The sequence below is a fragment of the Pocillopora verrucosa genome, chromosome 1, assembly GCF_036669915.1.
Source record: "Pocillopora verrucosa isolate sample1 chromosome 1, ASM3666991v2, whole genome shotgun sequence".
In the NCBI taxonomy this organism is placed as follows: Eukaryota; Metazoa; Cnidaria; class Anthozoa; order Scleractinia; family Pocilloporidae; genus Pocillopora; species Pocillopora verrucosa.
Window position 1 is genome coordinate 26576009 of NC_089312.1, and position 27062 is coordinate 26603070.

Here is a 27062-nt window from a genome sequence, read left to right on the forward strand (position 1 = left end):
TTGTTGTTCAAAAGGTGGTAGGGCCATTGCAGACCGTGATTTTTTTTTTACTTGAGAACCAGATCACAACACCCAAGCCTTTTCACGCTAAAATATTAAACTACTGAGATTTCCTTCGCCGCCGTAAGCCGCCATTTTATCTTTCCCTGAATACTAGTTCCCAAGCTTCGAGCCCGAAGGTCTCAGACATGCACTGAAATTATGATATTCGTTATTTCAGGGCCAATTTAGAAATAACGATAATCGTTATTTTGGTGTCGAGATCATGCTGATCACAACTGAACGCACATTTACCCCTTTCCTCCGCCATCTTGAATGTTGTAAGACAGTGGAACCGAGTCCTTCTCTTTATTTAACACGTGTAAAGAGCATTGGTAAAGAGTGCCACGAAATTACTATATCCATAAATTTGGTGCCAATTTAGAAATAACGATAATCGTAATTTCGGTCTCGAGATCATGTTGAACAGCGAGGAGTTTCTAGAGCTCAGTCCCCAGCGACAATTATACCACGAGGGAAACTAGTAATCTATTTAAAAGACCAAAAGCAAGCGAAATAATTTTTAAAAAACGAGTTGTTTTTTTAGCCATGTTGATAATTACTTATATTCGACTTCCTCTATCGGCGAGCAACAACAGAGGAGAAATAAACGGCGATGCGTACAATCGATTCTTACCGACAGCGCGTTGACGGACCGTCTCTTGCACAAGGCGTGCAATACAATCCGTGAAACTTAATGTATTTAGGCATACTATCTATTTATAAATGTGACCGCTCTAGACGCCTGGAGCTGGTAAATATTTGACGATGAAACTTGACGTTAGCAAAAAATTATACCCTGGACTTTACCTAGATCTGCAGGTTAACTGGGACTTCGAACAGTGAATCGCACTAAAAATCTGCGCCTGGCATACAAATTGTGTTCCTCATCAAATCTATGCTCTTGTCATGTTCTTAAGAATCACTTGTTTTGCTCACTTGAACCTAAGACAAAGTCTTACTAAGGTAGAAGACTGCAAACAAATGTCCCTCTGAAATGAGCGCCCCAAACACTAATTCGAGCGTTTGGTGTCAATTAAGGCAATACTGTAGAGTGCCCTTTGTAGCAGAGATGTGGGACCACTATGCCAGCGACATACACTACATTTATCAAATTTGGCGCAGGATTCCCCGTGATAACCAACAAATCATTACATAACCAAAGCATTTTTTACTATCGCTATATCGCAGTTGTCGCACTATTTAAAATTTAACCGGATCCTGCCCCAATTGTGATGAGAAAGTCGGTCGTCCGACTTTCATTTAAACTTGATTCTTGATTTAGATTTAACTCGATAAATTTCACACAAGTTAACATCAAAATGACACCTGAGACCAATAAGAAGTAAGTTCTATACAGAAGTACGTTGCATTTATTTAAAGGCAATTTGTACAAATGCGAAAAATACTTTGCTTTCGGCAGATTACACTGCAATAATGTACCTGTAAGATAGTTTTACCATACTAAGAGCGTAGAGTGTGCCTTTCCTTTTAAAATAGTACCCACAAAAGAAACCATGTACATTATGCAAAGCTGATAGAAAGAAGGTCCGAAACGTTTTTCTGTCCTTTTCAACCCATTCACTCTCAAGATCCAATCAGTAATTCTACCAACTAACAATTCTACCAAGTCATTCTGAATTAGAGAGGAGAATTCGATCTTTACATTGGGACCGCATGGAGAAATCAAATGACAGTTACCTCGGGGTGTTAAAGGGTTGACTTAATAAAGTACATACCAGGGAAACGAATATTTTTACTTGGACACACAGAATAGAGCTCTAAAGCGCTACTCGACTCGTAACCCTTCCAAAGGCTGATCTCTGGACTTGCATTCAGCCATTAGACGAAAACTACCCACTTACTTACCAGGCCCCCTCCTCTTTACCACAATTCATCTCAGTTTGCTCTGCCAGTCAGACCTAAATTTGGGCTATCAAGAATAATCTTTTGATCGAACGCCTTAAATTGTACATGACTAGGCTTTATTAGATGTTTAACTATAATTTTCTTAAAAAAGCTTTCGCCGATAAAAATGTGCCCGTTCTGACACAGATGGTCTTAGAAGCAGGCTTACAAGAGAACTAAGCAAAAATTATTCTTATTTTGATATTTCTCAATCTTTAAAGCCATAAGAAGATTAACTGCCCAGCAGTAACTTCAGTTTCATTATTAAATACTTTGAAAGATATTAGTGGACGCCTCTTTCAAGGAAAAACTCATTTAAGAAGTGTTTTGAGACATTCTTGGAAGAAAGATAAATGTCTTCCCTCTTCTGAAGAAATTATGCCAATTTTTCCAACAAAATCTAATCAAGAAAGTCTCAAAGCCACTATAAATAGCGCTGATTACGATTGAGTGTCGTAAAACCGAAACCAAAGTAATCACAACAGCGAATAAAAAAGAAATATATATATATATATATATATATATATCGCAGCGAGCCAATAAGGATACATTCAAACTGCGTAAAGCGCGGGAAAATGCGACTGACCAAGTTGCGATTAGTTTTAGTTTTAAATCTGATTGGTTTAGAAAGTGGCGTGAGTTTTCTGCATCAATCATAGAACAAGTCAAGCCGAACCAAAGCAATCCCAGATTACTTATAACACTCAATTAAAAGTTGCTCTATTACTCTATGATAATTCAATCATACTTCATAGGAAATGGTGTGAACCATAAATGGAAACATCTACGTCAGACCACTCAAAAATGTTTACAAAATTGTGAAGCATACTTCTCTCTTTAGTACAAATTTTTGCCCGACACCGAGCACAACTGACATTCATAATTTATATTGCTCTAAGTATTAGCTTAAATTTAATTTAATTGTACCCTTTTAGAAGGGAAAATATTTTTCATATGAAGCCAAAGGCCGATCTCAAACCATTACTCTTCTACCAACTCAGCCTAAAACGATATCATCACATAGCGCTTCACTAGGGAAGTTAAAATGTAAAACACAGCTCTTCACAGTGGTCTCCTTGGCTCGGTATTCTGAAGATCTTGGTTACGAGGAAAAGATGCGTTGTCACGTAGCACGGGACACTTCACATCACTCCACATACAGAGCTCTTGGCCATGGGTTTCTGTCGTGCTGAATTTTGACGCTGTAAATTAAGTTAACAAAGCATTAGGGAACTCACATCGAAAATTTCCAGACAAAAATTTGATTTACCACCATAATTAAGACCAGGTTTTCCGTGCAAATGGAAAGGGCCCTGATAATTTTACATTCTAATCCTCAAGTGGCGGTCACCGCACTTCGAAAAACTGGTCAATGACTTACAAATTTGAAGAGGCTCACCTTCTCTTTTGCCTGCTGTCTCAGCTGCTCCTAAAGGAGAAAAAGAGGCAACAGATTGATTTAAAAAGGTGTTTCATACTACTGGCCTAACTTAATATGTTCCTGATTCAGTTTTGATTACGCCACTGTCGAGGGTAGGGAGGTCAACGTACCTGCTGCATTCGAGCCAACTGCTCCTGTAGCGACAACACCACGTTGTAGTTATCTTGAAGTTTATCGAATTGCTACAAGATAGTAAACACAAATACGTTAAATGGCTATGGTTTACGTATGTCACCGTTTTAAGTCATTCACAGGAAAAGCCGGGAAAAGGGAAAAGAACGCGCTTTATAAGAGAACTTTACACTAGCAGGAAAAAACTCTCCCGCATCTGTATTCTTCGTTCTATATTTTCATCGTTCGGGCTCTTTGCATTTATATTGTTTTTAGAGTTTCTCACTCTTTCTAGAGTGCCGATCTTAGCTGACATTGTTTTTAGAGTTTTTCAATCTCACCATTTTGCCTTTGGGACCTTTTTCCTTCTGCCCTTAATTTTGTTTATTCCACTACATTAATGTTTGTTTACGTTGCATTTTCGGTCCCATGATTTGTCGTTTCATTTTAGGACCTTTCCGATCCACTATCGGCAGAAAAATGTCAGTCATTCCCTTTGTCTTTTGCGCTTGGCTTAAGTGTGCTCCAAGCTGCCCTTTCTTCTTTTCCCACATTTTCTTTGATTTTGCGCTCTTTAACTTTGTAATTGCACCTGTTACCATTATTATCCCATTTACACTAGAAAAACATGTTTAGTTACACTGGGTTTAATTGAATGAAAATTAGAAATAGAGAACTGAAAAACTGAATTTTCCATAAGTATCAGGTAGTCATTAATTTGTCTTTTCAAGCTACGTCATTTGAACGAGACAAACATTGGTTTAAGCAGCTTCTATGTTTAACAAAACAGCTTTAAAAAGTGTTAAAGCTTTGGTATGATTGGGGTTTATGTTAGCTAACTAACTGATCCGTCTCCAAATTTCTTCAAAGAGCTACGAAGCTTAAAAAAGCCTCCCATATAAATTTACACGATTTAAAGTATAAATTTTCGGATGGATTAAAGAAAATTTCGATGATCTACTACATTATTAATAAGGTGAGCATCAATGCCTTCTCCCAGAACACTCAGTGATAAAACCGCTGATATATTCAGCCACCAAAGTCAATTACGAAACGAAGGCCGCGAAAATTCACCGAAATTTAGACAAACAAATAGACCTTTCTCATAAATGGCGGGAAAATGATTCCATTTAATAGTCATGTAAATTAGCGTTCCACACTTCTTTTAATCATGACCTTACCTTCGATAATTCCATTTTGAGATTAAGAACTTCGTGAGACAACTTCTCCTCTCTTTCCTGAAATTTAGCAAATAAAATTACTTAGTAAAACTTTAAATAAAATAAAGTTTCAAAATGATTCCGACGCAAACCGCTGCAAAACGTGATAATTTCACAAGTCGAGCGACGTATCTCGCTATCTTGAATGGCTCAAGTCACACTCGAGTGCTCGAGTCATTCTTCGTTGACTGTGCAATAAAGCTCAGAAAACTATAAAGGGCCTCAACGAAAACTACAACCAAATATATTCTTATGAGAACAGATTGAATACTCACCTTTGCCTCTTTCTCTTGCTCGCCCCAGGCTTTCTCCGCCACTTCCAGTTCTTTCCTGTGTAGCTCTTGTAATCGTCTTTCGTTCTGGATAAAAAATTAAACCTCTCAGTTTAGATAAGATATGAAGATTAGAACCCAATCTTAAAATTAGGAGTTATCTTTCTTTTACGTTGTGTCATTTACCTCATCCTTCTCAAGTTTTAGTCTATCGATTTCTTCTTGGAGAGAAGCGTGTTTTGCAGCAGATTCGCGGCGCAACTCTTCCAAAACGGCCTGGCCGAACAAAAAAACACAATTGTTATTTGAAAATTCCCTTCAAGAAACAGAGTCGGTCGATTATTCTGTCTGTCTTTCATTCTGTCCGTCTGTTTGTCTTTCTGTCCGTCAATATGTCACTCAGAACGAGTCAATGAATGGGATTAGGTTGGCAAACAGTGAGCAAGCCTACAACTCAGTCATTCAGTCCTTAAGTCAGACGGTCAGTCATTGAAATCAATAAGCATAAGCTGCGTTAAGAAATTCGAAAACTTAAGGCACTTATCTATCTAAAAAACCTCACAGATTATTCTTTCAGACTTAACCCCCGGAAGAATTAAAGTTTCTAAAATGCGCGCATCAAAGCTATCAGTTAGACTTCCCAAAGTCCTTCATTTCACTTCGAGCCGCTCTGAACGCTCGGTTTTCACACTTATCGCGTAAATTTTATTCGCCCAGTCTGGATGTCAAAACACGACTTGTAGACAAATCTTCGCAGTTAAGATATCCAAAGGCTGTATGCTCTGCAAATTAAGACTGGCTTCTGTCAAGAAATTTGTTTAAAAGAAAATAAAGGTGATTTGTGTTGTGTTCAACAAATGCCATCAAACACGCTAAAAATACACATCGCCTGATGTAGCACGCTCATTCCATCTACGACTCAGGCCACGTGACAAAACTCATCGCATCTCTCGCTCGCAGATTTCTCACAGAAAATTAATATCAAAACAAAAAATATTTAAAAGCGACAAAATCTGACGGCTTTGTGGTCTTGACAAATTTTTTTCTTTGAAGGATTAAATATAAGATAAGATGTCATTGAAAATACCAACACCCACATCTGGGAGGAACTGAGGCATGTAAATGATATCTCTGGAAAATTCTAACTTTCTATTTGTAAGATTTTCGCACCCCCTTGGGAAAACAGCAGCTTTATTTTGGTCTCGCCGCTAGTATTTTGCTTAAAATAGCTCTTACCAAAAGACAACAACGGCGTGATTGTTGTTCGTTCCTAAGCTCTGCTTAAAAAATTGCTATGATCTCGTGTCTGATCTAGCGGCTGGACGTTAGACCGATTAGTGTGTCTTTTCTTCAATTCAGTGTTGTATCGTTTGTGACAAAGACAAATGGTAGAAAATGCGCCGCAGCAATTTCGAAATGAAGAGCATCGTCACTTAAACTCGAGCCAGAAGTACGGTAACGAAACCGATTTCTTTCCTTCCTTAAGGAAACCTCGATGGATTAAAAAATGATTTGAAAATTCATTTTATGGCCAATCTACAATTTCAAGACATAGACATAGTCGGTCCAGTATTTTTAATCAGGAAAATTTAACACAATACCGGTATTCAAATATGAAAAACCGCAAAAAGACATGGAGAAGAAACCTTGTGTAAATCACTTTGACCTCAACACAAGTTGAGCTTTCTATACGGTTTTGTATCTATTACTAAGTAAACAAAGCAACGTTTCCAATGTTCACATTTCAAATGACAATTCCGTGATTTGCTAAAGAGCGGCGTATTGTAGAAACACAGCTTTAAAGGAAACGAACCGAGAAGTAATTGATCGAGAGAATAAAAATACCTGTTCCCGCCGAGAGAGAGCCGATCGAGCATCACTCGTTGCCATTTTCTTGTCATCGGTCGAACGACCGGCCCTGTTTAGCAAAACGAAACAGAATCAAAAACTCTAAGTAGCAAAGCAATAACCTGAAGGAACAGAGAAGGAAAGAACACCCCAAACACAAAATTATTCATACGTCAAAACAATCTTCAACTTGCCATTAAGGGTAATTCTGTTTGATGTCTAAACATCAAAGAGAAACACGCTACCGCCTGCCTTTTCTCCTTTGAATAAATTCAAATTGTCTTTCAAAACAGTAGAATTTTGATTTAACATTCAATCATTTATCCGTTGATAAGTAACTTGATACGGATATTTATCAGGTATATTTCTCGACGAATAACTTCCCGTCAATGCTTGATAACGTGAACGTTTCGTTGGGTTGCTGTAATTAATTCACAAACCCTTCCAGGCAAAGCTAAATGCAGTTCTAAAATTGTCCGTTGCCTCGAAACGCGTAAAAACAGAAAGCTGAACACAAAAACACATGATGGCTCAGAACGTTAATTTGCGGTTCATGCAAAGTTTCAACCCATTTAAAAATGAAAACACTCCTAAATAGAAGAATTGCTGAAATAGGATTCATTTAAAAGATATATTGACTCCAACAGTGAAAAAAATGCTTGTTAATTTTCATCAGAATTGTTTGCTTTTTTTACATGGAAACGTTTGAATGACAGCAAGTTACATTTCAGAAGTAATTTTTAGTCAAGAGAAATTTCGGCTATTTTGAGAAACAACGTGAGGACTTAATCCAGAAAACCATCATAGATCGACTGCGAAAGCAAAAAATAGAAATTGACTTCACGATATATCAATTACCTTAAAGATTATGAAGAACGTACGGTGAAAGCCACTGATGTTTTTTTTTTTTAAAACAATCGGAAAGGGATGAGGAAAAGTGAAGACAAACATCCGAATCACTAGGCGGCAAATGATACAAGAAATACCCCAAGATACTTCACCCCAAATTAACAACTAAAAATTATTTGTTGGGCTGATACACCATGTTATCCAGACCAGGCAAACTATTGAGATAAAAAGTGAAAAATGGAGCGAAGCGAAACAATTTCTCTCTAGATATTCCGGCTTGAGTAATTTAAGTAACTGGAGTAAAAACCCTGATCAACCCCTAAAAAATGTCAGAAAAATTAACCACGGGAAATCCGACGGAATATAGATAAAAAAAAGTGACATGATAACTGTTTCTCCTGACTTACCCTCCTTTCCTGAATGGACCCTGACCATAACGCGCCCTACCGGCGGGTCTCCTGGAAAATGATATTTAAAATAAGTAATTATAACATGACATGGTAGTCATGGGTGAACTTAACACTGGGCTTGGTAATGTATCAAATATTTTGGCTTGCACGAAATTCGTACAACATGTCAAGCGACCGAATAAGCCGCCCCATCAAGATTGATATTTCACTTTGACTAGATTCATTAACGGAAACGAATAACCCATTTAAATCGTCTGGCTCTCGACATGTGGCTTCGTAGCTCAACTGGTAGAAGCGCCTACCTAGTGTCTGGGAGGCAAGGTTAATAATATCTAGTGAAACCCTGAACTTTTTCAGACTACTTTTCTGTAATTTCTCGAATTGAAGCTGATATGCGAGGATCATTTCTTTGCTTGTAAACACAAGAATGACCGAAATGTATTTCACTGATTGGCTCATACTCAACTCACCTGTGCTCCAGATGTCGATCTACGGATTTATTCACGCTTGTTTGCCTGTCGCTGACTCTTGGAGAGCGAGGAGCCTGGGGCGACATGCTCCTAAAACACGTAAAAACAATAAAGCTGTTGAAACAAAAACTAAAATAGTATAGTCCACTGCAATTGGGATAATTGGTCGTAAAGTCTCAAAAAGTGTACATAATTACCCACTGATACATATCAATAGACCGTATTCTGTTAAAATGATATGATAAACTAGAGAATGAAGTCAAAGTAAGTAAATCTATCGATAAGTCTAAATCTAACAAGCCTTTTGTTTCCAGTACGTTTTCCGCTGTTGTCGAGAGAATAAACCAGCAAGGTGCGTTGTAATAGCACAAAGATGCCTTCGTTCCTATCTATATTTCCTGCTTATTTATTGATGCAACCAAAAACGGGCGGTGCCTCGCATGGGACGCTAGTCCCGTTCGCACCTGCCCTTTTGGGTTAGAATTATTTTTGTTCCCATCTTTATTTATTTTTGTCTCTATGTGATGTGTTTTTGTAGTTAGTACCATGTTATAAACCCGAAAAAGTTGTTAAAAAAACTAAAACCACCTAATTTTGGTCCCAACACCAGAAAGAAGCGTCTCAAAAAATACGTACGATTTATCCTTGTAACACAATGAGATGAATGTATTAAAAGTTTTACATTCCTTTCATACAGATGTTGATATTCATCAGCTAAAGTATCTTACCCAGTGCTCTTCTTCGGAGTTCGCACGCTAAAACACAAAGAAACAAATGAGTAAACAAGACTGAAGAGCTCACGTTAACGTCCTTCTTTGGCATTTTATTCGATGCCTTGTTTCAAGCATTTCGTTACTCTCTTGCTAAAGAAGGAAGGAGCTAATAACCAGGAAACAGGCATCCTCGGCTTAAAATGTTCAGAAATTCATAACGGAAAACCAAGGTAATTCTATTTGTCCATGCTCACAAGACGGAAGAACAGGCGGGAATGGGTAGAGTGTGGTACTAATCTAGATGCAAGATCAATGACCGAGAGCAGAATGTACCATCTCTCTTCTTCTTTCTTGCATACAGAACGCTCTCAACATTGATGACCCTGGCAGTTTGCAGGACGCTTGTCACTCGTGAGACCGCCTGAACCTAGTATGAGGCCTGGATCACCACCTTATCACCACCCAGGTGGAAAACCATTTGTATGGGACATCGGAAGTTTTTTGGCTTCGAAAGGACTCAAAAGTCTTTTAAGGCCTATGTCAGCTATTTAGCATCTTCTTCTATAGTACCAGCTTGTGACACGTTACATGCCTTTGGCAGGAACTTTAAAAAACTAATATGTCAGCCTGCGCAAAGTCTTTTTCGTTTCTTTTTAGGCAAACTACTTAGCTCAAGCTTCTCCCTCTTGCCTATAACGAAACAAAAAAGACTGCTACGCCGGATAAAGGGAAACCTTATTCAAGGAAACGGCGCCCATAACTTACTCTAACGAAGTTTTTCGGGAGCCACTTGCCGTGCTGCCTGACCCTTCACTTGAGCTGTTAAACTTTTCAACAGGTGTTAACTCTACTCCAGAGTCAGAGGTTGTCCTCGTTTTTTCATCAATGATCATTCCATCCGATGAGGAACGCTTGTGTTTTGAGGTCACTGGACTACTAGCGGGCCGAGGAAACACTTTGGACAAGTTTAATGACTCTTTAGAGGTGGGTTTAGTCCGCTTGGTAGATTCGGAGCCAGTTTCCTAGAAGACAATTGAAGGTCAGATTAATTATTTTCATTCCCCTAAACAAGCTCACCTTCTTGAGAGTGACCATCCACAACATTTCTTGACGCAAACTTTTCTAGCTCAAATTAACTACCAACGTTTATTATACAATAGGCAGCTATAAATCAACGTTGACACAAACGCAAAACATTGACGATTATGGAAGCTAGTGAGCTAATCGAGAAAACGAAGCTGCCGTTCATTTAATCAGCATCAGGAACAAAGACCACGCGTTAGAAATGTTCAGATTTCGCGGTAAGAAAATAATATGGAGTAATTAACATATTCGACTTAACCCGGCCTCTCTGAGCTAGGATATTTTAGGCCGCCTAGAATCATTTTAAACTGCAGGAGAGCATTAGAAATTGTCTGCTTAAATTGGTCGGCAAGCCTTGCAATTCATCTGTGTCTACGATCACTGAGGTTGTATGAGGATCTAAGGAGTGCTTATCTTCATAAAAGAAGAATCTCCAATATTGATCACGTTAGTAATATTCGTTGGGGAGAAAGCGTGGGAAGAAAGGAGAAAGACGGTTTTGTGGGAGAGAGAGAGAGGATTGGGAACGAGTATGGGAGGAAGGAACAAAGGAATGGTACCGTCCGACATAATGAAGGGAGAGAGTAGTAAAAAGGTTGAATACGACAGTCAGAATGGAAGAAAATGATAGAAAAATAAATGAAGTACCTTGTTTTGTATATTGTCCAGTTCTGATTCAGATTTCACCGACACAGCACTCGACTGTACACTCAATGGAGTGTTGTTACCCACAGTGTTTATAGCAACACCACCAACAATCCTTGTCTCCGAGTGAGACTTTCGACTCTGCTTAAATCGTTCCACCTTTTCTGCCAACTTTTTTGTGGCGCTCTTGGAATTCTTGTCACTGTCTGATGCATTTTCCACCGCTGATGCTACCGTCAGTTTTGATTTCTCTCTGTCCAAACCTGCTTGGGATAGAAAAACAAAAAAAAATAAAAAATGAGTTACAAAGTAGTTGCTTAACTACGACCTTGTGTTGGGAATCCATTACTTAAAAAGGAAGTTGATTATGTATCTCCTCTACTCTAATTAAATACCTCATGTGACCCGTTGTGCGCATCTATCAATCATGTAAAGTTCATCTGCATAGGCTACTCTTTTATGTTCATCGATGTAGCGGTTTCAGTAAATGGGTTTAACCGAGGCCTTTTCATTTTCTACATCTGTAAGCGCCTAACCTTTATATTTAAGATAAACACGCATACTTGTTTTACCCTCGATTGAGAAAGAAAAGTAACATTATGCAAAAGAGGTGTCTGTTCTAGATATGTCTACAAGCCCACAATTGATCACAATTACGTTCTTAACTCTACGTTCATGGTATGCAGATGCGGAATTTTAGCCGTGAATGTCGCCGATACAAAATTTTTCACTTCACCATTGTCAGTTTCTTCTGTTTCACTGTCTGCTTCTTCGCTGTCACCTTCCTCATCCTCTGAGTCATCACGATCTTCACCGACGCGTATGATTCCTTCTTTGAGTTCATTTTTCAGCCACGTGGGGGCCTAAATCAAAGTCAATAAAACAACGCTATTCACGTAGTGTCTCTCTCTTCAAAATGCACAAAAACCTCTCTTACTCACAACGCTGATGACTTCATATGATAATTAATAACAGCTTCTTATTCTTAACTGAAAGTAACGAGAGCAATGAGGGATTGCGATTTCTTTTGTTTTTTTTTTTTGTATACTTCGTGATTGGTGTACAAATCTCGCACTATCTTCTCAAAAACTAAAACAATCACAACCTGGTAAGCTTGCTTCACTCAGGTGAATATGTGTGTTCGAGCTGTTACTCGCTCCAAACACACTCATGACCCTTTACATCCTCACATTAGAATGTATATTACCCATACTGATTTCTATATATTTACTTAGGTCCTGACAAGGAAAATTTGTTCAACAATCAAGAGCTTCTTTAGTCGGTGATCATTTCCTTTATTCACATGACCTTAGTGATTGATTCAAGGATAAAATTGTAAGGAGAAATTAGACAGTAATCATACTTAGGGGTCAAAGGGTCGGAGATTTTTTCCTCCACCTGGTGAGATGTTTTTAACTTTTACTGCTTACTGTGAATTCAGATGAACCATATACTTCTGGAACTTTTCATCAACACAATTTTTATTCTTTCAAACCGTACCAGCCATTCTTACCTCTCCCAACGTGGTCTCCAGTTCCGATGAGCTTGATCCCATTGAGGAGTCCAAACCAGCAGGTCCACGGGTGTTACCAGAAATACTGGAAAACAATATTCAGCGCTTATTAATGGATTAAGCCTGATGGCGACAGCTTGTATGAAAATATTTTGCAATTGGAGGCAAAAACTGTAAAACCTGGAAACGTATTGCTGACTGAATCACGTGCTGATCACGTGACAGGCGATACCTACCTATCAGAGACTGAAGCTTGTTTAGAGAGGCGTCTTTCACTGGCTTTCTTCGATGATCTCTTCTTTGATCTCCGCTTTGAAGGAAGTGGTGCTGTTGTTTCTATCTGTACGAAAACGTTGACGGAAAAACCATTAACGTCCAACAAGTAGACAGGAAATTCGTGCTCTTGCCCCGCTCCGTACATGCTGTAAGTGTCCCAGTGAAACAATCGCACAGGCGAAGGCATTGTATCATTGTCGCTGATTCGCAAAAAACCCGCGGCAAAAGTTTGGTCGCTCAGCTGTCCTCTTCGAGAGGCGTTCCTTATGTAGTTTATACACGGGTCTTCCTTTGATCCACAGTCACCATCAGAAAATACTCTTCAGAGGAAAAAAAAACCACCAAAAATATCAACGGCAGTCCATACAACACACAAAAAATAACAAAGACAGGTCCGTTGTCGCGTACGTGGGGCGAAGAAAAAGTTCTTTGAGGCTGTAAAACGTGTTCGATATACCCTCAAGATTATCAAAAGAGAGAGAAATATGGTAGAATGCTAAAAAGGTTGTCAAATTAAAACTTTAATACAGTCTTTTTTGCCGATATTTTTTATCATCACTGAAGCTACTCTCGAGCTTGGGTTACATTCCCGAGCGCAAAACTGTACCTTGTTTTTGAAGACTGGGCCCCCAAGTAAACAAACTTACTCTTAAATCCAATTAGACTCCGATGTTAACAGCAAAGAACCAAGAAGAATGTCACACTGTCTACTCACCCATCAACTGATTTCTGCATCAAACTAGCACTGCTGCCATTAAGGTCTTCTTGAACTCCGTCCTTCCTTTTCTTGTAAGACTGTGGCATCGAGAATCCTTCCTGCATGCCCTCTTTTCTGCCCCGTTCGAGTCTTGACGAGCTTGAATTTTCTAGCACGCCTTCTCTTCTTTTCTTTGTATCTTTTGATAGAGATGATTGGTTTCCGCTGTTATGATCGCTCTTATTCCTGAATATAAATATATAAATAAATAAATCCGCGATGATTCGTGTCAGGGTTCAACCCAGACCACCTTTTCCCCGAGAAACGTTATTTGTTTAACATTCGGCTTACCCAGGAGAAATTTCCAAGCTGTCAGCGCTACCGATACTCAAGCTTCCGCTGGGATTTCGCATATGTCTCTTGCAGCTTCCTTCAGTGTCTGTCCTCTCTCCACTCTCACTCTGACTGCGTCTGTAATCAGCGGGTCTCGTTCCCCAGAAATACAAGTCGTTATCATTCGTTCCGGCCAGCGTGAAGCCTTTGCCGCAAAAAATCATCTGAAAGAATAACCAAGTAAAAATTAAGAGGCCGGAAAAAAATACTGGAAATGATACAAAATTAATCAATCTTGCGAGAGACTGTTGCGCTGATATCACACCAAATTCTCTTAACTTATTTCAAGGAGGAAAGAATGACTAAATAGATCTTCGAAGTAAAGGGTTAAGGCTCCAGATCGATCAGCTAAAACTACCAGCGGGAGGCGGAGAAGCGTGGGGGGGGGGGGGGGAAGGGAACAGGAAAGCTTAGTGATTGGCAGAGATGACCCGACATTTCCCGTCAATCTACAGCGTTTTTTAACCCGAATGGCATAAATGAAGGGGATAACAAATCAGATAAATATGTGCGTCAGGATAGAATGGGGCTTACATATATACCTTCTCAAATAACGTGTGACGCAGACATACAATATTAGTATTAGTATTAGAAATTTCTCTCAACTTGCAAGCACATATCACACTCATTTCTTAAATGCGAACTAAACCGATAAACGAAGGATGGAACAGACACACAAACGAAAATAAATACAAAGGAGCCGACGAAGACGATTGAATCAATTACGTAAGTCACTCCTCATTACACAATCTGTATCTAAAATTAAAGGCATCTCACCGTGGTCGTCTTTTCCTCTAAAGCCTTAACAATGGCTGGTACCTCTCGAGGTTTACAGTTGTTGCAGGCAAGCTGCCCATACTGATTGTCGCCAAACGTGTAAACCAAACCAGGCTCTACAAGCGCTGCACTGTGGGTGGGACCCAAGGATACATCAAGGACGCGGTGCTTGGATAACACTTTGACAGCTGTGGGAACATTCTTGCCATCAACCTGAACCTGTTCAGTTTGGAAAACAACATAACGTTAACGATAGCTTTGATTTGATTGAGTGTCGTGAACCGCCAACCAAAGTAAGTGTGTGGAATCAGGTGAGCGTGAGCGTCGGAGGGAGCCGATCGGAACTCAGAATAAATACCAAAAATGGAATGAGCCATTTTACAATCGTGTACTTAGACGCCTAGGCTTTGATTTGGAGTGAGGCTGAGGGTGACTTTGTTATGATAGGGACCAGTATCTAGTTCGCATAATAGCCAAGTAAGTTACATTTGAAAAGCAACAATGTTTGTATCATAACATGGTCACCCTCAGCCTCACTCGTGTTCAAAGGCTTGGCAACCAAGCATGCTACTGTAAAATGGACTATTAGGAAAACGCACTTAACAAAAGCGAGATAGATTCATCTTTTGTACAGGATTGTTGCCATCTATACCAGCTTTCACTTAAGTTAGGAGCCCAGGAGTCAGTTAATGGGCTCCTGCTAAAGTTCGCAATAACGAGCTTGCTGCCAGGTTAAAAAGAAAAAAAGTACACATACAATGACTGAAGTCCAGCTTTGCACGATACGTACTGCGACAAACTTACAACACCGATGACACCACACGCCTTAGTTGTACCTTATTTAGGAGGTTCTTCATCTGCATAAGGAATCCCTGGCGGTTGTTAAGTCCAAGCTTGTTGTTTGCATTGCTGTTCCAGAGGGAGTCAACAAATAAAAGCCAGTAATTAATGACAAAGGTATGTAACCTACTTTGGGTTAAATGCATCTGGTTGGGGTTAATGTAAGATATGAAGTCAATATTGCAGAACCAAAAACTACAACAACATAAAACAAAAGGCACCAGCAATTCTTCTCCATCGCCGCGGAAAATGAGTATTATTCTAAGACTGAGTAATGTGACTCCTTTCTCCCAGTTTTCCGTTGGGTTCTGTTCTTCATTCATTCGCCTCATTTTCCCACTAGGGTTCATGTTTCCATGCTAAATGTTGGTGTGTCAAACAATTGCCACGCCACATTCAATAATACTATAATTGTGACTCGTGAGCGTGCGGTTGAAAATCCTTTTACGATAGAGGGCCTGACAGCTAACATCTTAAATTCGCGAACAGAACTATACTATAAGCGTAATGTTCAACGAGTTTGCTTGAAATTTCCGAAAAGTATCTGATGAGTCTTTTGGCCGAGACGAAAAGCCATGTTATACCAGCCACAAAGTATTTTTTAAAATGTATTGGACAATTTTTTTAATATTCGAAAGCTTCTGAGTTTCCCTCTATTATCACTTTCATATCTGTAGTTTTCAAAACCTGTTTGAACAGAGAAGGCAAAACTACTTTGTACAAACCTGCCACAAGCGAGAAGGGCCCCTGTATCAGTGAGAAACATTGTTCCATCATAACCGCACCTGACCTGTTTTATAGACACGGTGTCATCTATCGCTGTCACCTCTGTGGGAATGCAGCTGTTGGGAATTAAAAAAACATCATATTCTGCACAAGAAGCCCAAGCTACTGCTTGATGAGTTACCAAGAGTACAATTCTAGCTTTTTAAAAAACCGCGACTGGGACAACAAGGAGACTTTCTAAGAAAGCCAATGGAGATCGAAAGTATATATTCTAACATATTTAAAGATCATTTACAAGTATTGTATTGGAAATGTAATCGTTCTCCCAATGGAAAAAGCCGCTTCGCCTCGTCGCTATCCACGAGCTGATAGATTTCGTGACACAGCTAGTCACGCTGATTGGGTTTAACTACATTCGCTGCTACGCTTTTCAATCAGACAAATTTGTGTTAAAATAGCAAATAGTGTCGTTACACGTGACAAGCCTCAAAGTATGCGGACGTCTCTTGAAACATTGCATTCGACATTGGCTTTGTGGATCAATATCAGTATCTTGGCAACCGCCCACCTACCCCTCCCCTAACTCAACAACAGTCTATTGATAACAAGTTGGGGTTAATGTTGGGTTAGAGGAGGGGTAGGTGGGCAGTTGCCCAGATACTGATATATGAATCACTTACCGATTATCTTCGTCTCCCAGACCCAGTCTCCCATCTTCTCCACAGCCCCATGAGAACACCATACCATCACTGGTTACCACGGCAACATGAGCATTGCCGCAGCTGACAGATGTCACATCAAAACTCAACAACGCTTCAATCAACTTTGGTTTGGATGAACTGGACCAGTCTCCATGCCCCAAACAGCCGAGTTCACCCTGCCCACACGTCATCACAATACCATTGTCTGTTACAAACACCGTGAATTTATCTCCACAGCTAACTCTGGGGACAAAAATGAAAGGGAAACATAGTGATCATTTGTGACAAGGAAACATTTTCCCCTAGTTGAGATTTATATCATTCAACATATTTTTACGCTTAAATTTTGCGATTACTTTGATTTCTAAGGTGCTTTTAAGATTGCTTTCTCAAAAGAAAGATCTTCTTTCCGTCTTTTCACGAGCGTACGGCAAAGAAAATCCTAGTGAGGAATCAAAACTCAGGACTTAGGATTCCACGCTCCAACGCCCCGTCACTGAGCCACAGAAAACTCAATTACGGGCTAGTCCATTACTAAGTTCACATGAGACATGCTTCCTGCATACTGCTAGGATGAGCAATGTCAATAGCTTCATTCGAGTATATTTCCTCTTATTGTTGTGGTTTGCCGTAGTGATAAGTTCGGTTTGGGTTTTCGGTTTTAAAAACGTACTCTAAGTAAAAGGTAAATGATCTTCTTGGCACTATTTTCCACAAAGAGACGAAAGAACGATGACAGTGATACTGAGACTTGCCACAATCAAATGATTACGCTGATCGACAAATCGTACCATCAAAAAGCTTTTTATTAACCCGGGCCCTACCTCCAAATAGTTTTAGCTTTGAGTGCTTCTACTTGTGTGGGTTTGTCTTGGCTGCAAGTATCTCCATGACCAAGCTGTCCACAGCAGTTACTGCCCCATGTGTATACCGCATGTTCCATTGTTACCATAGCAATATGAGAACTGCCAACAGAAACCTTTAAACAATTGTGATATATATAAGGATGATAAGAAGACTCCATCTAGAAGTAAGTTATTTGTAATGTTTGATTAATAACAGATTTCAAACTCTCTTCATGGAAAAGACCCAGGAACCCAGGTAATGGGTCTTAAAAGCTGTAAAACTGGCAGGAAGTGTAAGTATCTACGTTTTTTTCCTCCTTTTTTTTTTCATTTAATAAACTATTTCCCATGTCTTCTCTTTTGTTTTTTGTTTTTTATATATTGCTTTGTAATTAATTTTTAATATACTGGCCTGCCTAGAGTAACATTGACCACCCACAGGCCAGGAAAAAAAATTGGGATCAGTAGGTGGGCAGTTGCCCAGATACTGATATGGATCCAAATTTTGTTTAGTGTCCACAATTAGGTTTTAGCTAAATACCTTGACACTTTAATAAAGTTTATGTATGTATGTATGTTAAAAAATATGAAAAGAAGAGTACAAAAAAAATTTGTTTTTGTTTTTTAATTAGTAACAAGTTAACGTACACGTGATATGATAACTTGACCAGCCTTAGAGCAAAACTTCCTAACTTTACCTTCTTACATAACCCTTGTAAGAAGGGAAACACACACTCTTTTCAAAAATGAATATAGTATTATGAAATAAAGTTGTCACCTCTCTCAGTTGCCCCTTGGCAGGAATTTCAATTGGACACATGTTGGTATATAACAAGTCCAGGTAATACAGAAGAGTTCTGAAATAATTCAATTATATTGCAATAAATTAGAAGGTAAGTGGTGATATACTTGAGGTGATATGATACAGAGGAATGAATGATTGTGAAGAATAGATAAAAGAGATGACATGGATTAACACTTCCTCATGTTATAAGAAAATCTACTTATCTCTGGCTACAAATTCATAGTTTTCCAACGAAAAGGCTTTGATAGAATTTTTTTTTAGCATTCACTTACAAATAGAGGAAAACCACTACATTAAAATCTTGCTACACACAACGATTGTGAGGAAAGACCAGACTGGACACAAGTGACAATGATTTGATGTAGAGGAGATTAGCATGAACTGAAAATGATAAAATTTTTAAAATTTGGTCAAACTTTTCAAACAGCTTGAACAGTGATGCAGCTGAGTTAAGACTGAAAACTGAAATTGGGCAAGGTTCTTGTCAAGAAATGTGCCAACAGGAGAATACCGTAATGTTACTGGAGAACAATCTCCTGACTTCTGAAGACAAAAAAAGGACTGTAACTTGCACCATCAAAATGTGGCCAGAGAATTTGGCAAGGCAGCCAAGGAATTCTCTTTTCTCAGATACCCCACATACACACTGATAAGGAAGAACCAGAGGAAGATTTACCTTCTTTTTACTTTACGGCTTTGATCAATGGAGCTTCCCAGCTCATCCTCACTAGTGTCTTCAAACCTTTTCATAAGCTAAAAAAAAAAAGGTTTATTATATATTAATCAGATAATTTTAAACTGTAGTGAACAAGTCAGTATTTAAAAAGTGAGGCTACATAAAGTGCTTTATTATGCAGCCAATTGTGCATCATTAAACACAATGTTTCAGAAGTTTTAAGAATATACAAAGAAGTTTGGGCGAAAAACTTAAACTTAGAAAATAATTCAGTTTGCAAATGTTAATTGCATTCTGTGCTTCAGTGAATCAGAGACAACAGCCCTTGTCAAATTCAAAACCAAACATCAAAAAAATAAAGGGGGTAAGTTTCTAAAGAAACTGTGGTGCTGCATCAGTGGGAGAGTATAGCAGGTAATTTAGTGTTAACAGCTGAGCTGAAAACTTAAATTAGCCACCATTAAGAGTAAGAAAGCTGATGTTTCAGGCATTAGCACTGCGTCCAAGCGATTGGAGGAATTGTGGGTTGTTTGTGGGTTTATATGCAGAAAGTGGAGACACACTATTGGTGGTAGTATGGTGACGAGAAAACAAGAATAAATTAATTGAATGGAAAGTACTCGTTGATACCGTGGGGATTACAAGTGCCAATTTGGAAGATAAATTTTTGTTCTAGTGTTTTGCTGCTTTCCAAACTGCCCAGATATAAGGAATCGGTCACCTAGTCGTCTTCCTGTTTCGCCAATGTATAACTTATTGCAATAAGTGTAAGTTATGCAGTAAATGACATTGGCGGAGGTACGCGTTAAGTGATCAATAATAATAATAATAATAATAATAACTTGGGTCCCATCATTTTCTCTATGTTATGAATGAAAGGACAAGTTTTGCATTGTGAGCAAGCACATTTGAAAGTTCCAGATTGGTCATTGGTTTGAAATGAACTTCTTACCAAAAAGTTGCCTAAGTTTTTGTCACATTTGAATCAAATCAGTGGGGGTTGCGAACAGATAGTACCAGTACTGAATTGTTTTGGAGTAATTTAAAGTTTTTAAGAATGAGAGATTTAACCACGTGGTTGTGAGGGTGAAATGTAAGAGTGAATGGAATGCAGTCAGTGTTTTCCTTCTCAGCTGTTTGTAGTACTGACCGTCAATCAATTTGTTGGGCACAGTGGTGGCCCGCTTGGACGACAGAAACAGGATAGCCATGTTTATCAAAAAACTGGCACATTGCAAAAAAAATATTTTGCAAGTGATCATGATATTATAAATATTTCAGAATCAGATAAAATAGGAGTGCTGACATTCACTCTAAAAGTACCGGAGGGAGTCGCTCATGCAATAACACTTCCACATCTGGTCTTGTGTCTGGATCTTTTTGAAGGATGTCTCCCACCTGAAGTGAGTAGAATTCAAATAATGGCAACCTTTAGCAATCCAGCAAAATAATGAAAAAGAAGGAAAATAAATATTAAGTAAAAATGAACAAAACACCAGAAATGCACAAATTACTGTCAAATGCTCACCATAGCTCTAAACTCTGGACTGTAATTCCCTCTTATTGGAGCAAACTGACCCTAAGACATAACATAAACCACAAAATATGGATTGACTTTCACAAATAATGTTGCAACTTGGCATAGTTCTTACTATCATCCTGAAAAGAATTTCAATTGATGACAGTAACAAAGGCCAGGAAGAGGATTTGTTATTACTACCACAAAAGTTCTAAAGATAGGCTCACACTAGCCAAAGAACCAAACCCACACCCTTCCTAGTTTAATTCATAGGTTAATGAAGACAAAGATTGATTCTTTTTAGACAGAAAAGAAATTTTTTCCCACTTTGTTAGCATAAAATGAATCGATGTCCAAGCACATGAATCACTTCACAAAAAGCTGAGAGGAGGAAATATAAACAAGATTGACAATTGTGTTTGTGATGAAAAGATAGTAACAGTGTATTGAGCGAGAGGCTCTCATTTGTATAATTGTGTACCTTACCTTCATGATTTTATTGACCAATGCTGGAAGGTTGGAACCTTCAAATGTTTTTTGTCTACTGGCCATTTCATAAAGAATACAGCCCAGGGCCCAAATGTCACTCTTGTGATTGTATTCTTTACCTTCACACTGCAAAAAGCCATTTGAAATGCACGTCATTCATTTAGTATGCTGAAGGATGTGTGGGGGGGGGGGGGAGTCTCAACTTATTGAGAGGCTAGCTCTGTTTAGCTAGCTAGGCTAGCTAGCTCTCTTATTGAGAGGCTAGCTCTTTCCAGCATTCAAACAGTCATGATCAGATGAGCATACCATTTCTGGTGAAATATAATATGGTGTTCCCAGCACTGTGTTTGCCTTAGAGCCCTCCAGTTGTTTACTGATACCAAAGTCACCCAGTTTGACCACACCTTCCTTGGTAAGGAATATGTTGGCTGTCTTTAGATCCCTGTATGTAAGGACCAAAAGTACACAGCCATCAGATGATGAGACAATCCTTGCTGGAACTTTACTAACTTGCCTGCTTTTTAATTACAAAAGTGGACTTGGGAAAACAAATTCAGGAATCATCCAGATTCAAGAAAGACCTAAACTTGTTTCTGTCAACAATTTTTTTTTCATCTAAAAACACAATTCTGCCAACCTTCCAACAATTTCCGGCCTCCAACAGGCCTTTAAAAGGATGACATTACTAAAATAAAAAGCTGCTACTGATACAAGAGTGCTAATTTTACAACTAATTTTGAAATTTCATCTATAATGTATAATCTCCCTCACTAGTTACATGCTCATAAAAAAAGCTGACAGGCATACAACAAGTGCATAGGAATAATACATGTATTCAAAATTGTATCAGACTTGTACCTGTGAAGGATGTTGTTGACATGAATATACTTCAAAGCAGACAGCATCTGTTGAAAAATCAATAGGATCTCTCTTTCTTCCAAATCTTTTTCCAGTCTTGACAAGTACTGAGCCAGGGTCCTACAAGGAAAAGTACAGAGGCCAGAGTATAAGAAGAAAATTCAAAGAAGAAGAAGCTGCCAATAAATCATTCAATAATAATGATTGGGTGGTATGGTGGTCATATGTACAATGCACTGAAGTGCAGCCAGGAAGGTTCAGCTTCCAATCCTGGGCCAAGTAGCTCTCCTGCACTCTCCAGTGTGACACTGGGGGGGGGGGGGGGGGGGGGGGAAGAGAAGAAAGATTACAAGCAACCTGCAATAGACTGACATCCATCCACAAGGAGAAGCAATAACTCTCCTCCTACTATTCTTACTATAAAAGGTTAATAAGCTATAACCAACCATATAAGTCTCTTATCATTAGGGGAGATTTTGGGAGGTATGCATTAAAAATTGTATGCAAAATATATTAAATAAAAGCTGTATGTTGTATGCTGTATGCTGCTTAAATGTACAAAATATATTAAATAAAAGCCATGTGATAAAGAACGGTGTGGATGCTGCAGAACTCACCCTCCATCAGCATACTCCATTTCAATCATGAGTGTGCCATCCACTTCAAAACTGTCATAGTAGCTGATGATGTTAGGATGCAAACTAAGCTTGGACAACACTTTGGCCTGTGAAAATGTAAAAATATTTAGTAATAACTAGTGAAATTATGACAATAATATGCTAAAAGCAAGTAAACATTCTCAAGGTACTTAACTTATCTGTGCATTTTATTTCTAGTAAGCAAAGATAATGAAAATAATTCAATATCTGTACCAGTAAAGTTAACCCTTTAACTCCCATGAGTGACCAAGACAGAATTTTTCCATACAATATCACTACAATATCAACCAGATAAGTGACAAGAATAAAGAAAAATATCAATTTGGGAATAATTACTTGATCCAATACTAAATTCTCTGAACTAACATTATAAAAATTGTATGATTGACAGTAAGGAGAATTACAAATTCGATCTGGGAGATAAAAGGGTAAGAATGTACAATTCTTTTTTATGATCACCGAGTGCAACTTTTATGGCTCAATTCCAATTTTGTTCCCTTGACATATTTACCAGCAGTTCTAACATTTTGCAGTCACTGTGTTTTTTTAAATAATTTCTCAGAAAGATGCTAGCACACTGTTGTTAAACGAACATCCAGATTGTAATGGTTCTGTGTCACAAAGCTACATATAATGAACATAATAAGAATGATCTTAGCACCTCAAGCAGTAAAACATTCATTTTAATCAAGCAAAGTGGGCTTAAAATAGTAAGCACAAAAGCTGTAGATGGAGACAAACCTCATTCATAGCCATCTGCCTCTCAGTTGCTGTTAAATCATGCAGAGATATTTCCTTCAGGATGACAAGTGAGTCATCATCCTTTTTTCTGTAAAGCACAGCTGCACCATATGCTCCTAAAAATTTCAAACAAAGGTATATGTTACACCTTCCAACTCAAATACATTAGGTGTGTTACAAGCCTGGCACTCAAAATGTCCACTACTACCTACTGGGGCCAAAATCACTCCTACTTGTTCAACATTCACTCTTTAACATTCTTCAACAAATGACATAAACTAAAATATTAAAGCAAAGGTAACAATTGGAGCAAAATGAACATGCTTGAAAACTGTTGGAACCTGTCTGAAGTCCTTGAATACTCTTCAAAATTTTGGTATTGTGGATGCATGTGAAATTCACATGCATTTGTCTTAGGAAAAGTTTTCATCGTAAGAAGTGATTTGACCTTTTCCTACTGTTCTAATCCTTTCAAAGTTGCTTATGTCTTGCTGCTGTACACCAGACCATCCTCGCATCTTTTCTTGTTTGAAGTAAAGTTCCCCAGGATGTAAGTTACTATATAACAGACAAAGATGGCTTTTTAGTGCTAGATATGTGCGTAAATAAAATCACAACAAAAGTAAAAATTTATACAGACAGCATATAATAATGTTAATACTGTTTGTTAATTTTACTCATGGTTCAAAATATTTAATGTTTCACTTGAGTTTTCTTTATTGTGCGCATAAAAAAAATTTGGTGGCTGCAAATTATAGCAAGGACTTTTTGTCAAAATGGTCTCAGATATGATTTCAGTTGTACAAGTCATGTAGATACAGATTTCAAACCAAACAGAAATTAAATTTGCCAGTAGGTACATTATGGTGTATTCCAATGAAATATTAATCCACCAAGATGATAGATACATATTAAAATATGTTAAATCTGTGATAACGAAACTGGGCAGAAGGGCTTCCTTACTTTAACTCATCCCCTTTGATCCTGAAATCTGTGCCCATGGTCTCCTTAGTCATCCCTATTGCAACCTGAAAACAATATACAACAGTGTAATCCACATTTGATCAAGGTTTTCATTCCAGATGTAACAATAAGAGACAAGTGTAAAGTAAAGAAATCTAATAAGATGTTTTGGTGTGCAATATTGTGGAATATTTTCAATGAGTTGTGCCGTATTTTGACAAGCCTGCAGTGCAAGTCAAAATACAAATGAAATAAAATATTCAGTGATATTACACACCAAAACATCTCGTAAGTTATTTATTATCCCACTGCTTGTTTAATCTACAATTTAAATAGGACTGGAAAAGTGAAACAAATAGTGAAGAGGTTTCTGACTCTTCTTATTAAGTAATGCTTGCATAGGATCCCACATAAAATAATCAATTGTCCATTTATCTAGTAACTACTCAATTTTGCAGGATATTTGTACTTGATTTGTGAGTTTCTTTTTCTCTACTTGGTTGAGCTGGATAACAATCAGAGAATACTCTTCTGTTAATCCAATTAATCATAAGTCACAATTCCCAAAAACAACAAATATATATATTTAGGATAAATATCTGTGGTAAAGACAATGTCTAAAGTAAAAAACTCCACTTTGGAAATTCCACTATTGTTTTCTTTAGGATGCGTCCAATTACAGCCAACTGTACAATTACACTGTTTGATTACAACTGTACAGAATGATTAGTGAAAATAAAGCAGCTAACGCACCAATCACATTTGAGGAAGTTGTAAAGTTTAACCTTTAAACTACCATTAGTAGCCAAGACAGAATTTCTCGTTAAAATATCATTAAAATATCAAACATTCAAGTGAGGAGATAAAGGAAAATTTCAGTGAGGGGATTATAAGTTGATCCAATACAAATTCTACACTAACATGATAAGAACTGTATAGAAAATTTTGAGGAGAATCATTAATAAGGATGTGGCAGTAAAAGGGTTAAGATTAATACTCAAAATTTTTATTTTAAAATTTCACATTCAAGAATACTTTGGACAAAGATGATGATGACCTTTATTTAACACCATAATATTTTACGCCACAACCTTGTGGGGTCATATGAAAAAAAATGGAAAAATTACATGTTATGTAAATATAACTTAAATTTGAAAATTGAAAGTGATATATATATTATAACTTCTAAGTAAAAAAAATATCAGGATATACAAGGAGAAACAGAAAGTATGTCAAATTTGAATTCCTTACAATAGTCTGTGTTGAGTGAATGTTTTTTCAGATTATTGAGACTCAATAATCCAACTTCTTGTTTATAGGAGCAAATAGTGTTCCATAACACAGTGCCGTGATATTTAAATAAGTCTTTCAAGTATCTTGTTTGGAACCTGGGTACTGTTTAAAGGTTGCATTCCCTCAGAGAGTAACCATTTGCGCAACCTTTAGGGATGTTTTCAGATAGTGAGTTGGGGAGAGTGGCTTTATAGCCTTTGTAAAAAAAGCTAAATTTAGGAACTGACATATCTGGCAAGACATTTTGAATCCTCAAAAAATTTGGTCTTTGAAAGGAAGTCATGTCAGTCAGTTCCAAATAATAAACAGGTTACTACATCTGCTGATTATCTTCCTTTAAGACTTTTATTTAGCCTTTTTACACCTATCCCAAGCACTAAAATAGCAAAGGATGTTAACCTACTTGTGTTAAGCCTTCCAGCATCTCCACAATTTCTTTTGCATCACTGCTGTGAGAGAGCGGACAAGCAAGGAAGTCCAGACGGGCACCAGGTGAATCAACATCCAAACAAAGTTTGACAATTTCCACAAAGAAATTCTGCAATTCTTTAAGTTCTTTGACAGCATGCAGTGAAATTACCTTGGTAAAAATATTATGTTGTGTAATTATCATAGATCCACTGAGCATACAATTAAAATTTAAGCTATGGTCACTAGTACTGCTATTTCAGTCATTAGAAGTTGTTATGATCACCACATGTTAGTTTCCAAATTCCTCATAGATTTAAAAAAACATATTTTCAATATCACGTTCATTGAGAATATTCCCACTTCGGATAAAAATAGCATGATACACTCCCACACTTTGATCAAAATAAAATAAATAACATCACGACTTCTTACCGAGTGTCTTTCAGATCGTGTTGAAAATGTTTTTTTTTTTTTCAATACCCTCAAAACAGATAAACAGACGAGCAAGACATTAGTTTGAGAGAGCAATTTCAGCTGTCATTAGAATATTAGCTGAGTTCTTCAAAACCCCAGCAAACTTCATTACCATTTTGATAACGCTTCCGGTGAGCTCAATACATAACTAATAAAAATAACGTTTCGCTTTTTGTATCAGTTATTTTTTAATCCTCTTTTGGAGAGAGGGATTGACATTTTTTAATTCCAAAAGATACAAAATAAAGATTTCGACTGATAACAGCTCGTGTTTGACATGATTTTTAACATAATCGAGAAAATTGTATTCATTTCTCGTTACCTGGATCGTCGTTTGCACAGATGAACATATTGCTTCCCTGTCCGTGAGCCATGAAAGCAATGCTTTCAGCTTTTC

The 27062-nt window shown here is 37.9% G+C and overlaps 1 protein-coding gene across 1 annotated transcript; it reads right to left on the bottom strand.

The window, feature by feature from the left end:
* Nucleotides 1-1389: 1389 nt before the first annotated feature.
* LOC131771605 (uncharacterized) lies at nucleotides 1390-27062 on the bottom strand. The gene is made up of 35 exons (XM_066163321.1): nucleotides 26991-27062; nucleotides 26184-26362; nucleotides 24488-24552; nucleotides 23973-24082; nucleotides 23525-23640; nucleotides 22742-22848; nucleotides 22125-22244; nucleotides 21573-21708; nucleotides 21264-21392; nucleotides 20787-20837; nucleotides 20582-20656; nucleotides 19259-19335; nucleotides 18556-18634; nucleotides 17757-17911; nucleotides 16912-17175; nucleotides 16231-16347; nucleotides 15502-15574; nucleotides 14666-14884; nucleotides 13847-14052; nucleotides 13514-13741; nucleotides 12759-13118; nucleotides 12523-12607; nucleotides 11746-11872; nucleotides 11013-11272; nucleotides 10047-10303; nucleotides 9297-9323; nucleotides 8569-8658; nucleotides 8096-8146; nucleotides 6837-6909; nucleotides 5178-5267; nucleotides 4995-5078; nucleotides 4681-4737; nucleotides 3499-3570; nucleotides 3347-3376; nucleotides 1390-3149 (listed from the first exon to the last, which is right to left on the bottom strand). Exons 1-35 carry the CDS (start codon nucleotides 27037-27039, stop codon nucleotides 3090-3092), a joined length of 4278 nt encoding a protein of 1425 aa, XP_066019418.1. The 5' UTR covers nucleotides 27040-27062; the 3' UTR covers nucleotides 1390-3089.

Bases quoted from the DNA above. Each gene is read 5' to 3' on its own strand.
- LOC131771605 (XM_066163321.1), bottom strand. From the start codon at position 27,039: ATGGCTCACGGACAGGGAAGCAATATGTTCATCTGTGCAAACGACGAT. The intron at 22,245-22,741 runs GTGAGTTCTGCA...TTTTCCTTGTAG, and splicing joins ATGGAGTATGCTGATGGAGG to GACCCTGGCTCAGTACTTGT. The intron at 17,176-17,756 runs GTAGGGCCCGGG...TTTTGTCCCCAG, and splicing joins AAAGCTAAAACTATTTGGAG to AGTTAGCTGTGGAGATAAAT.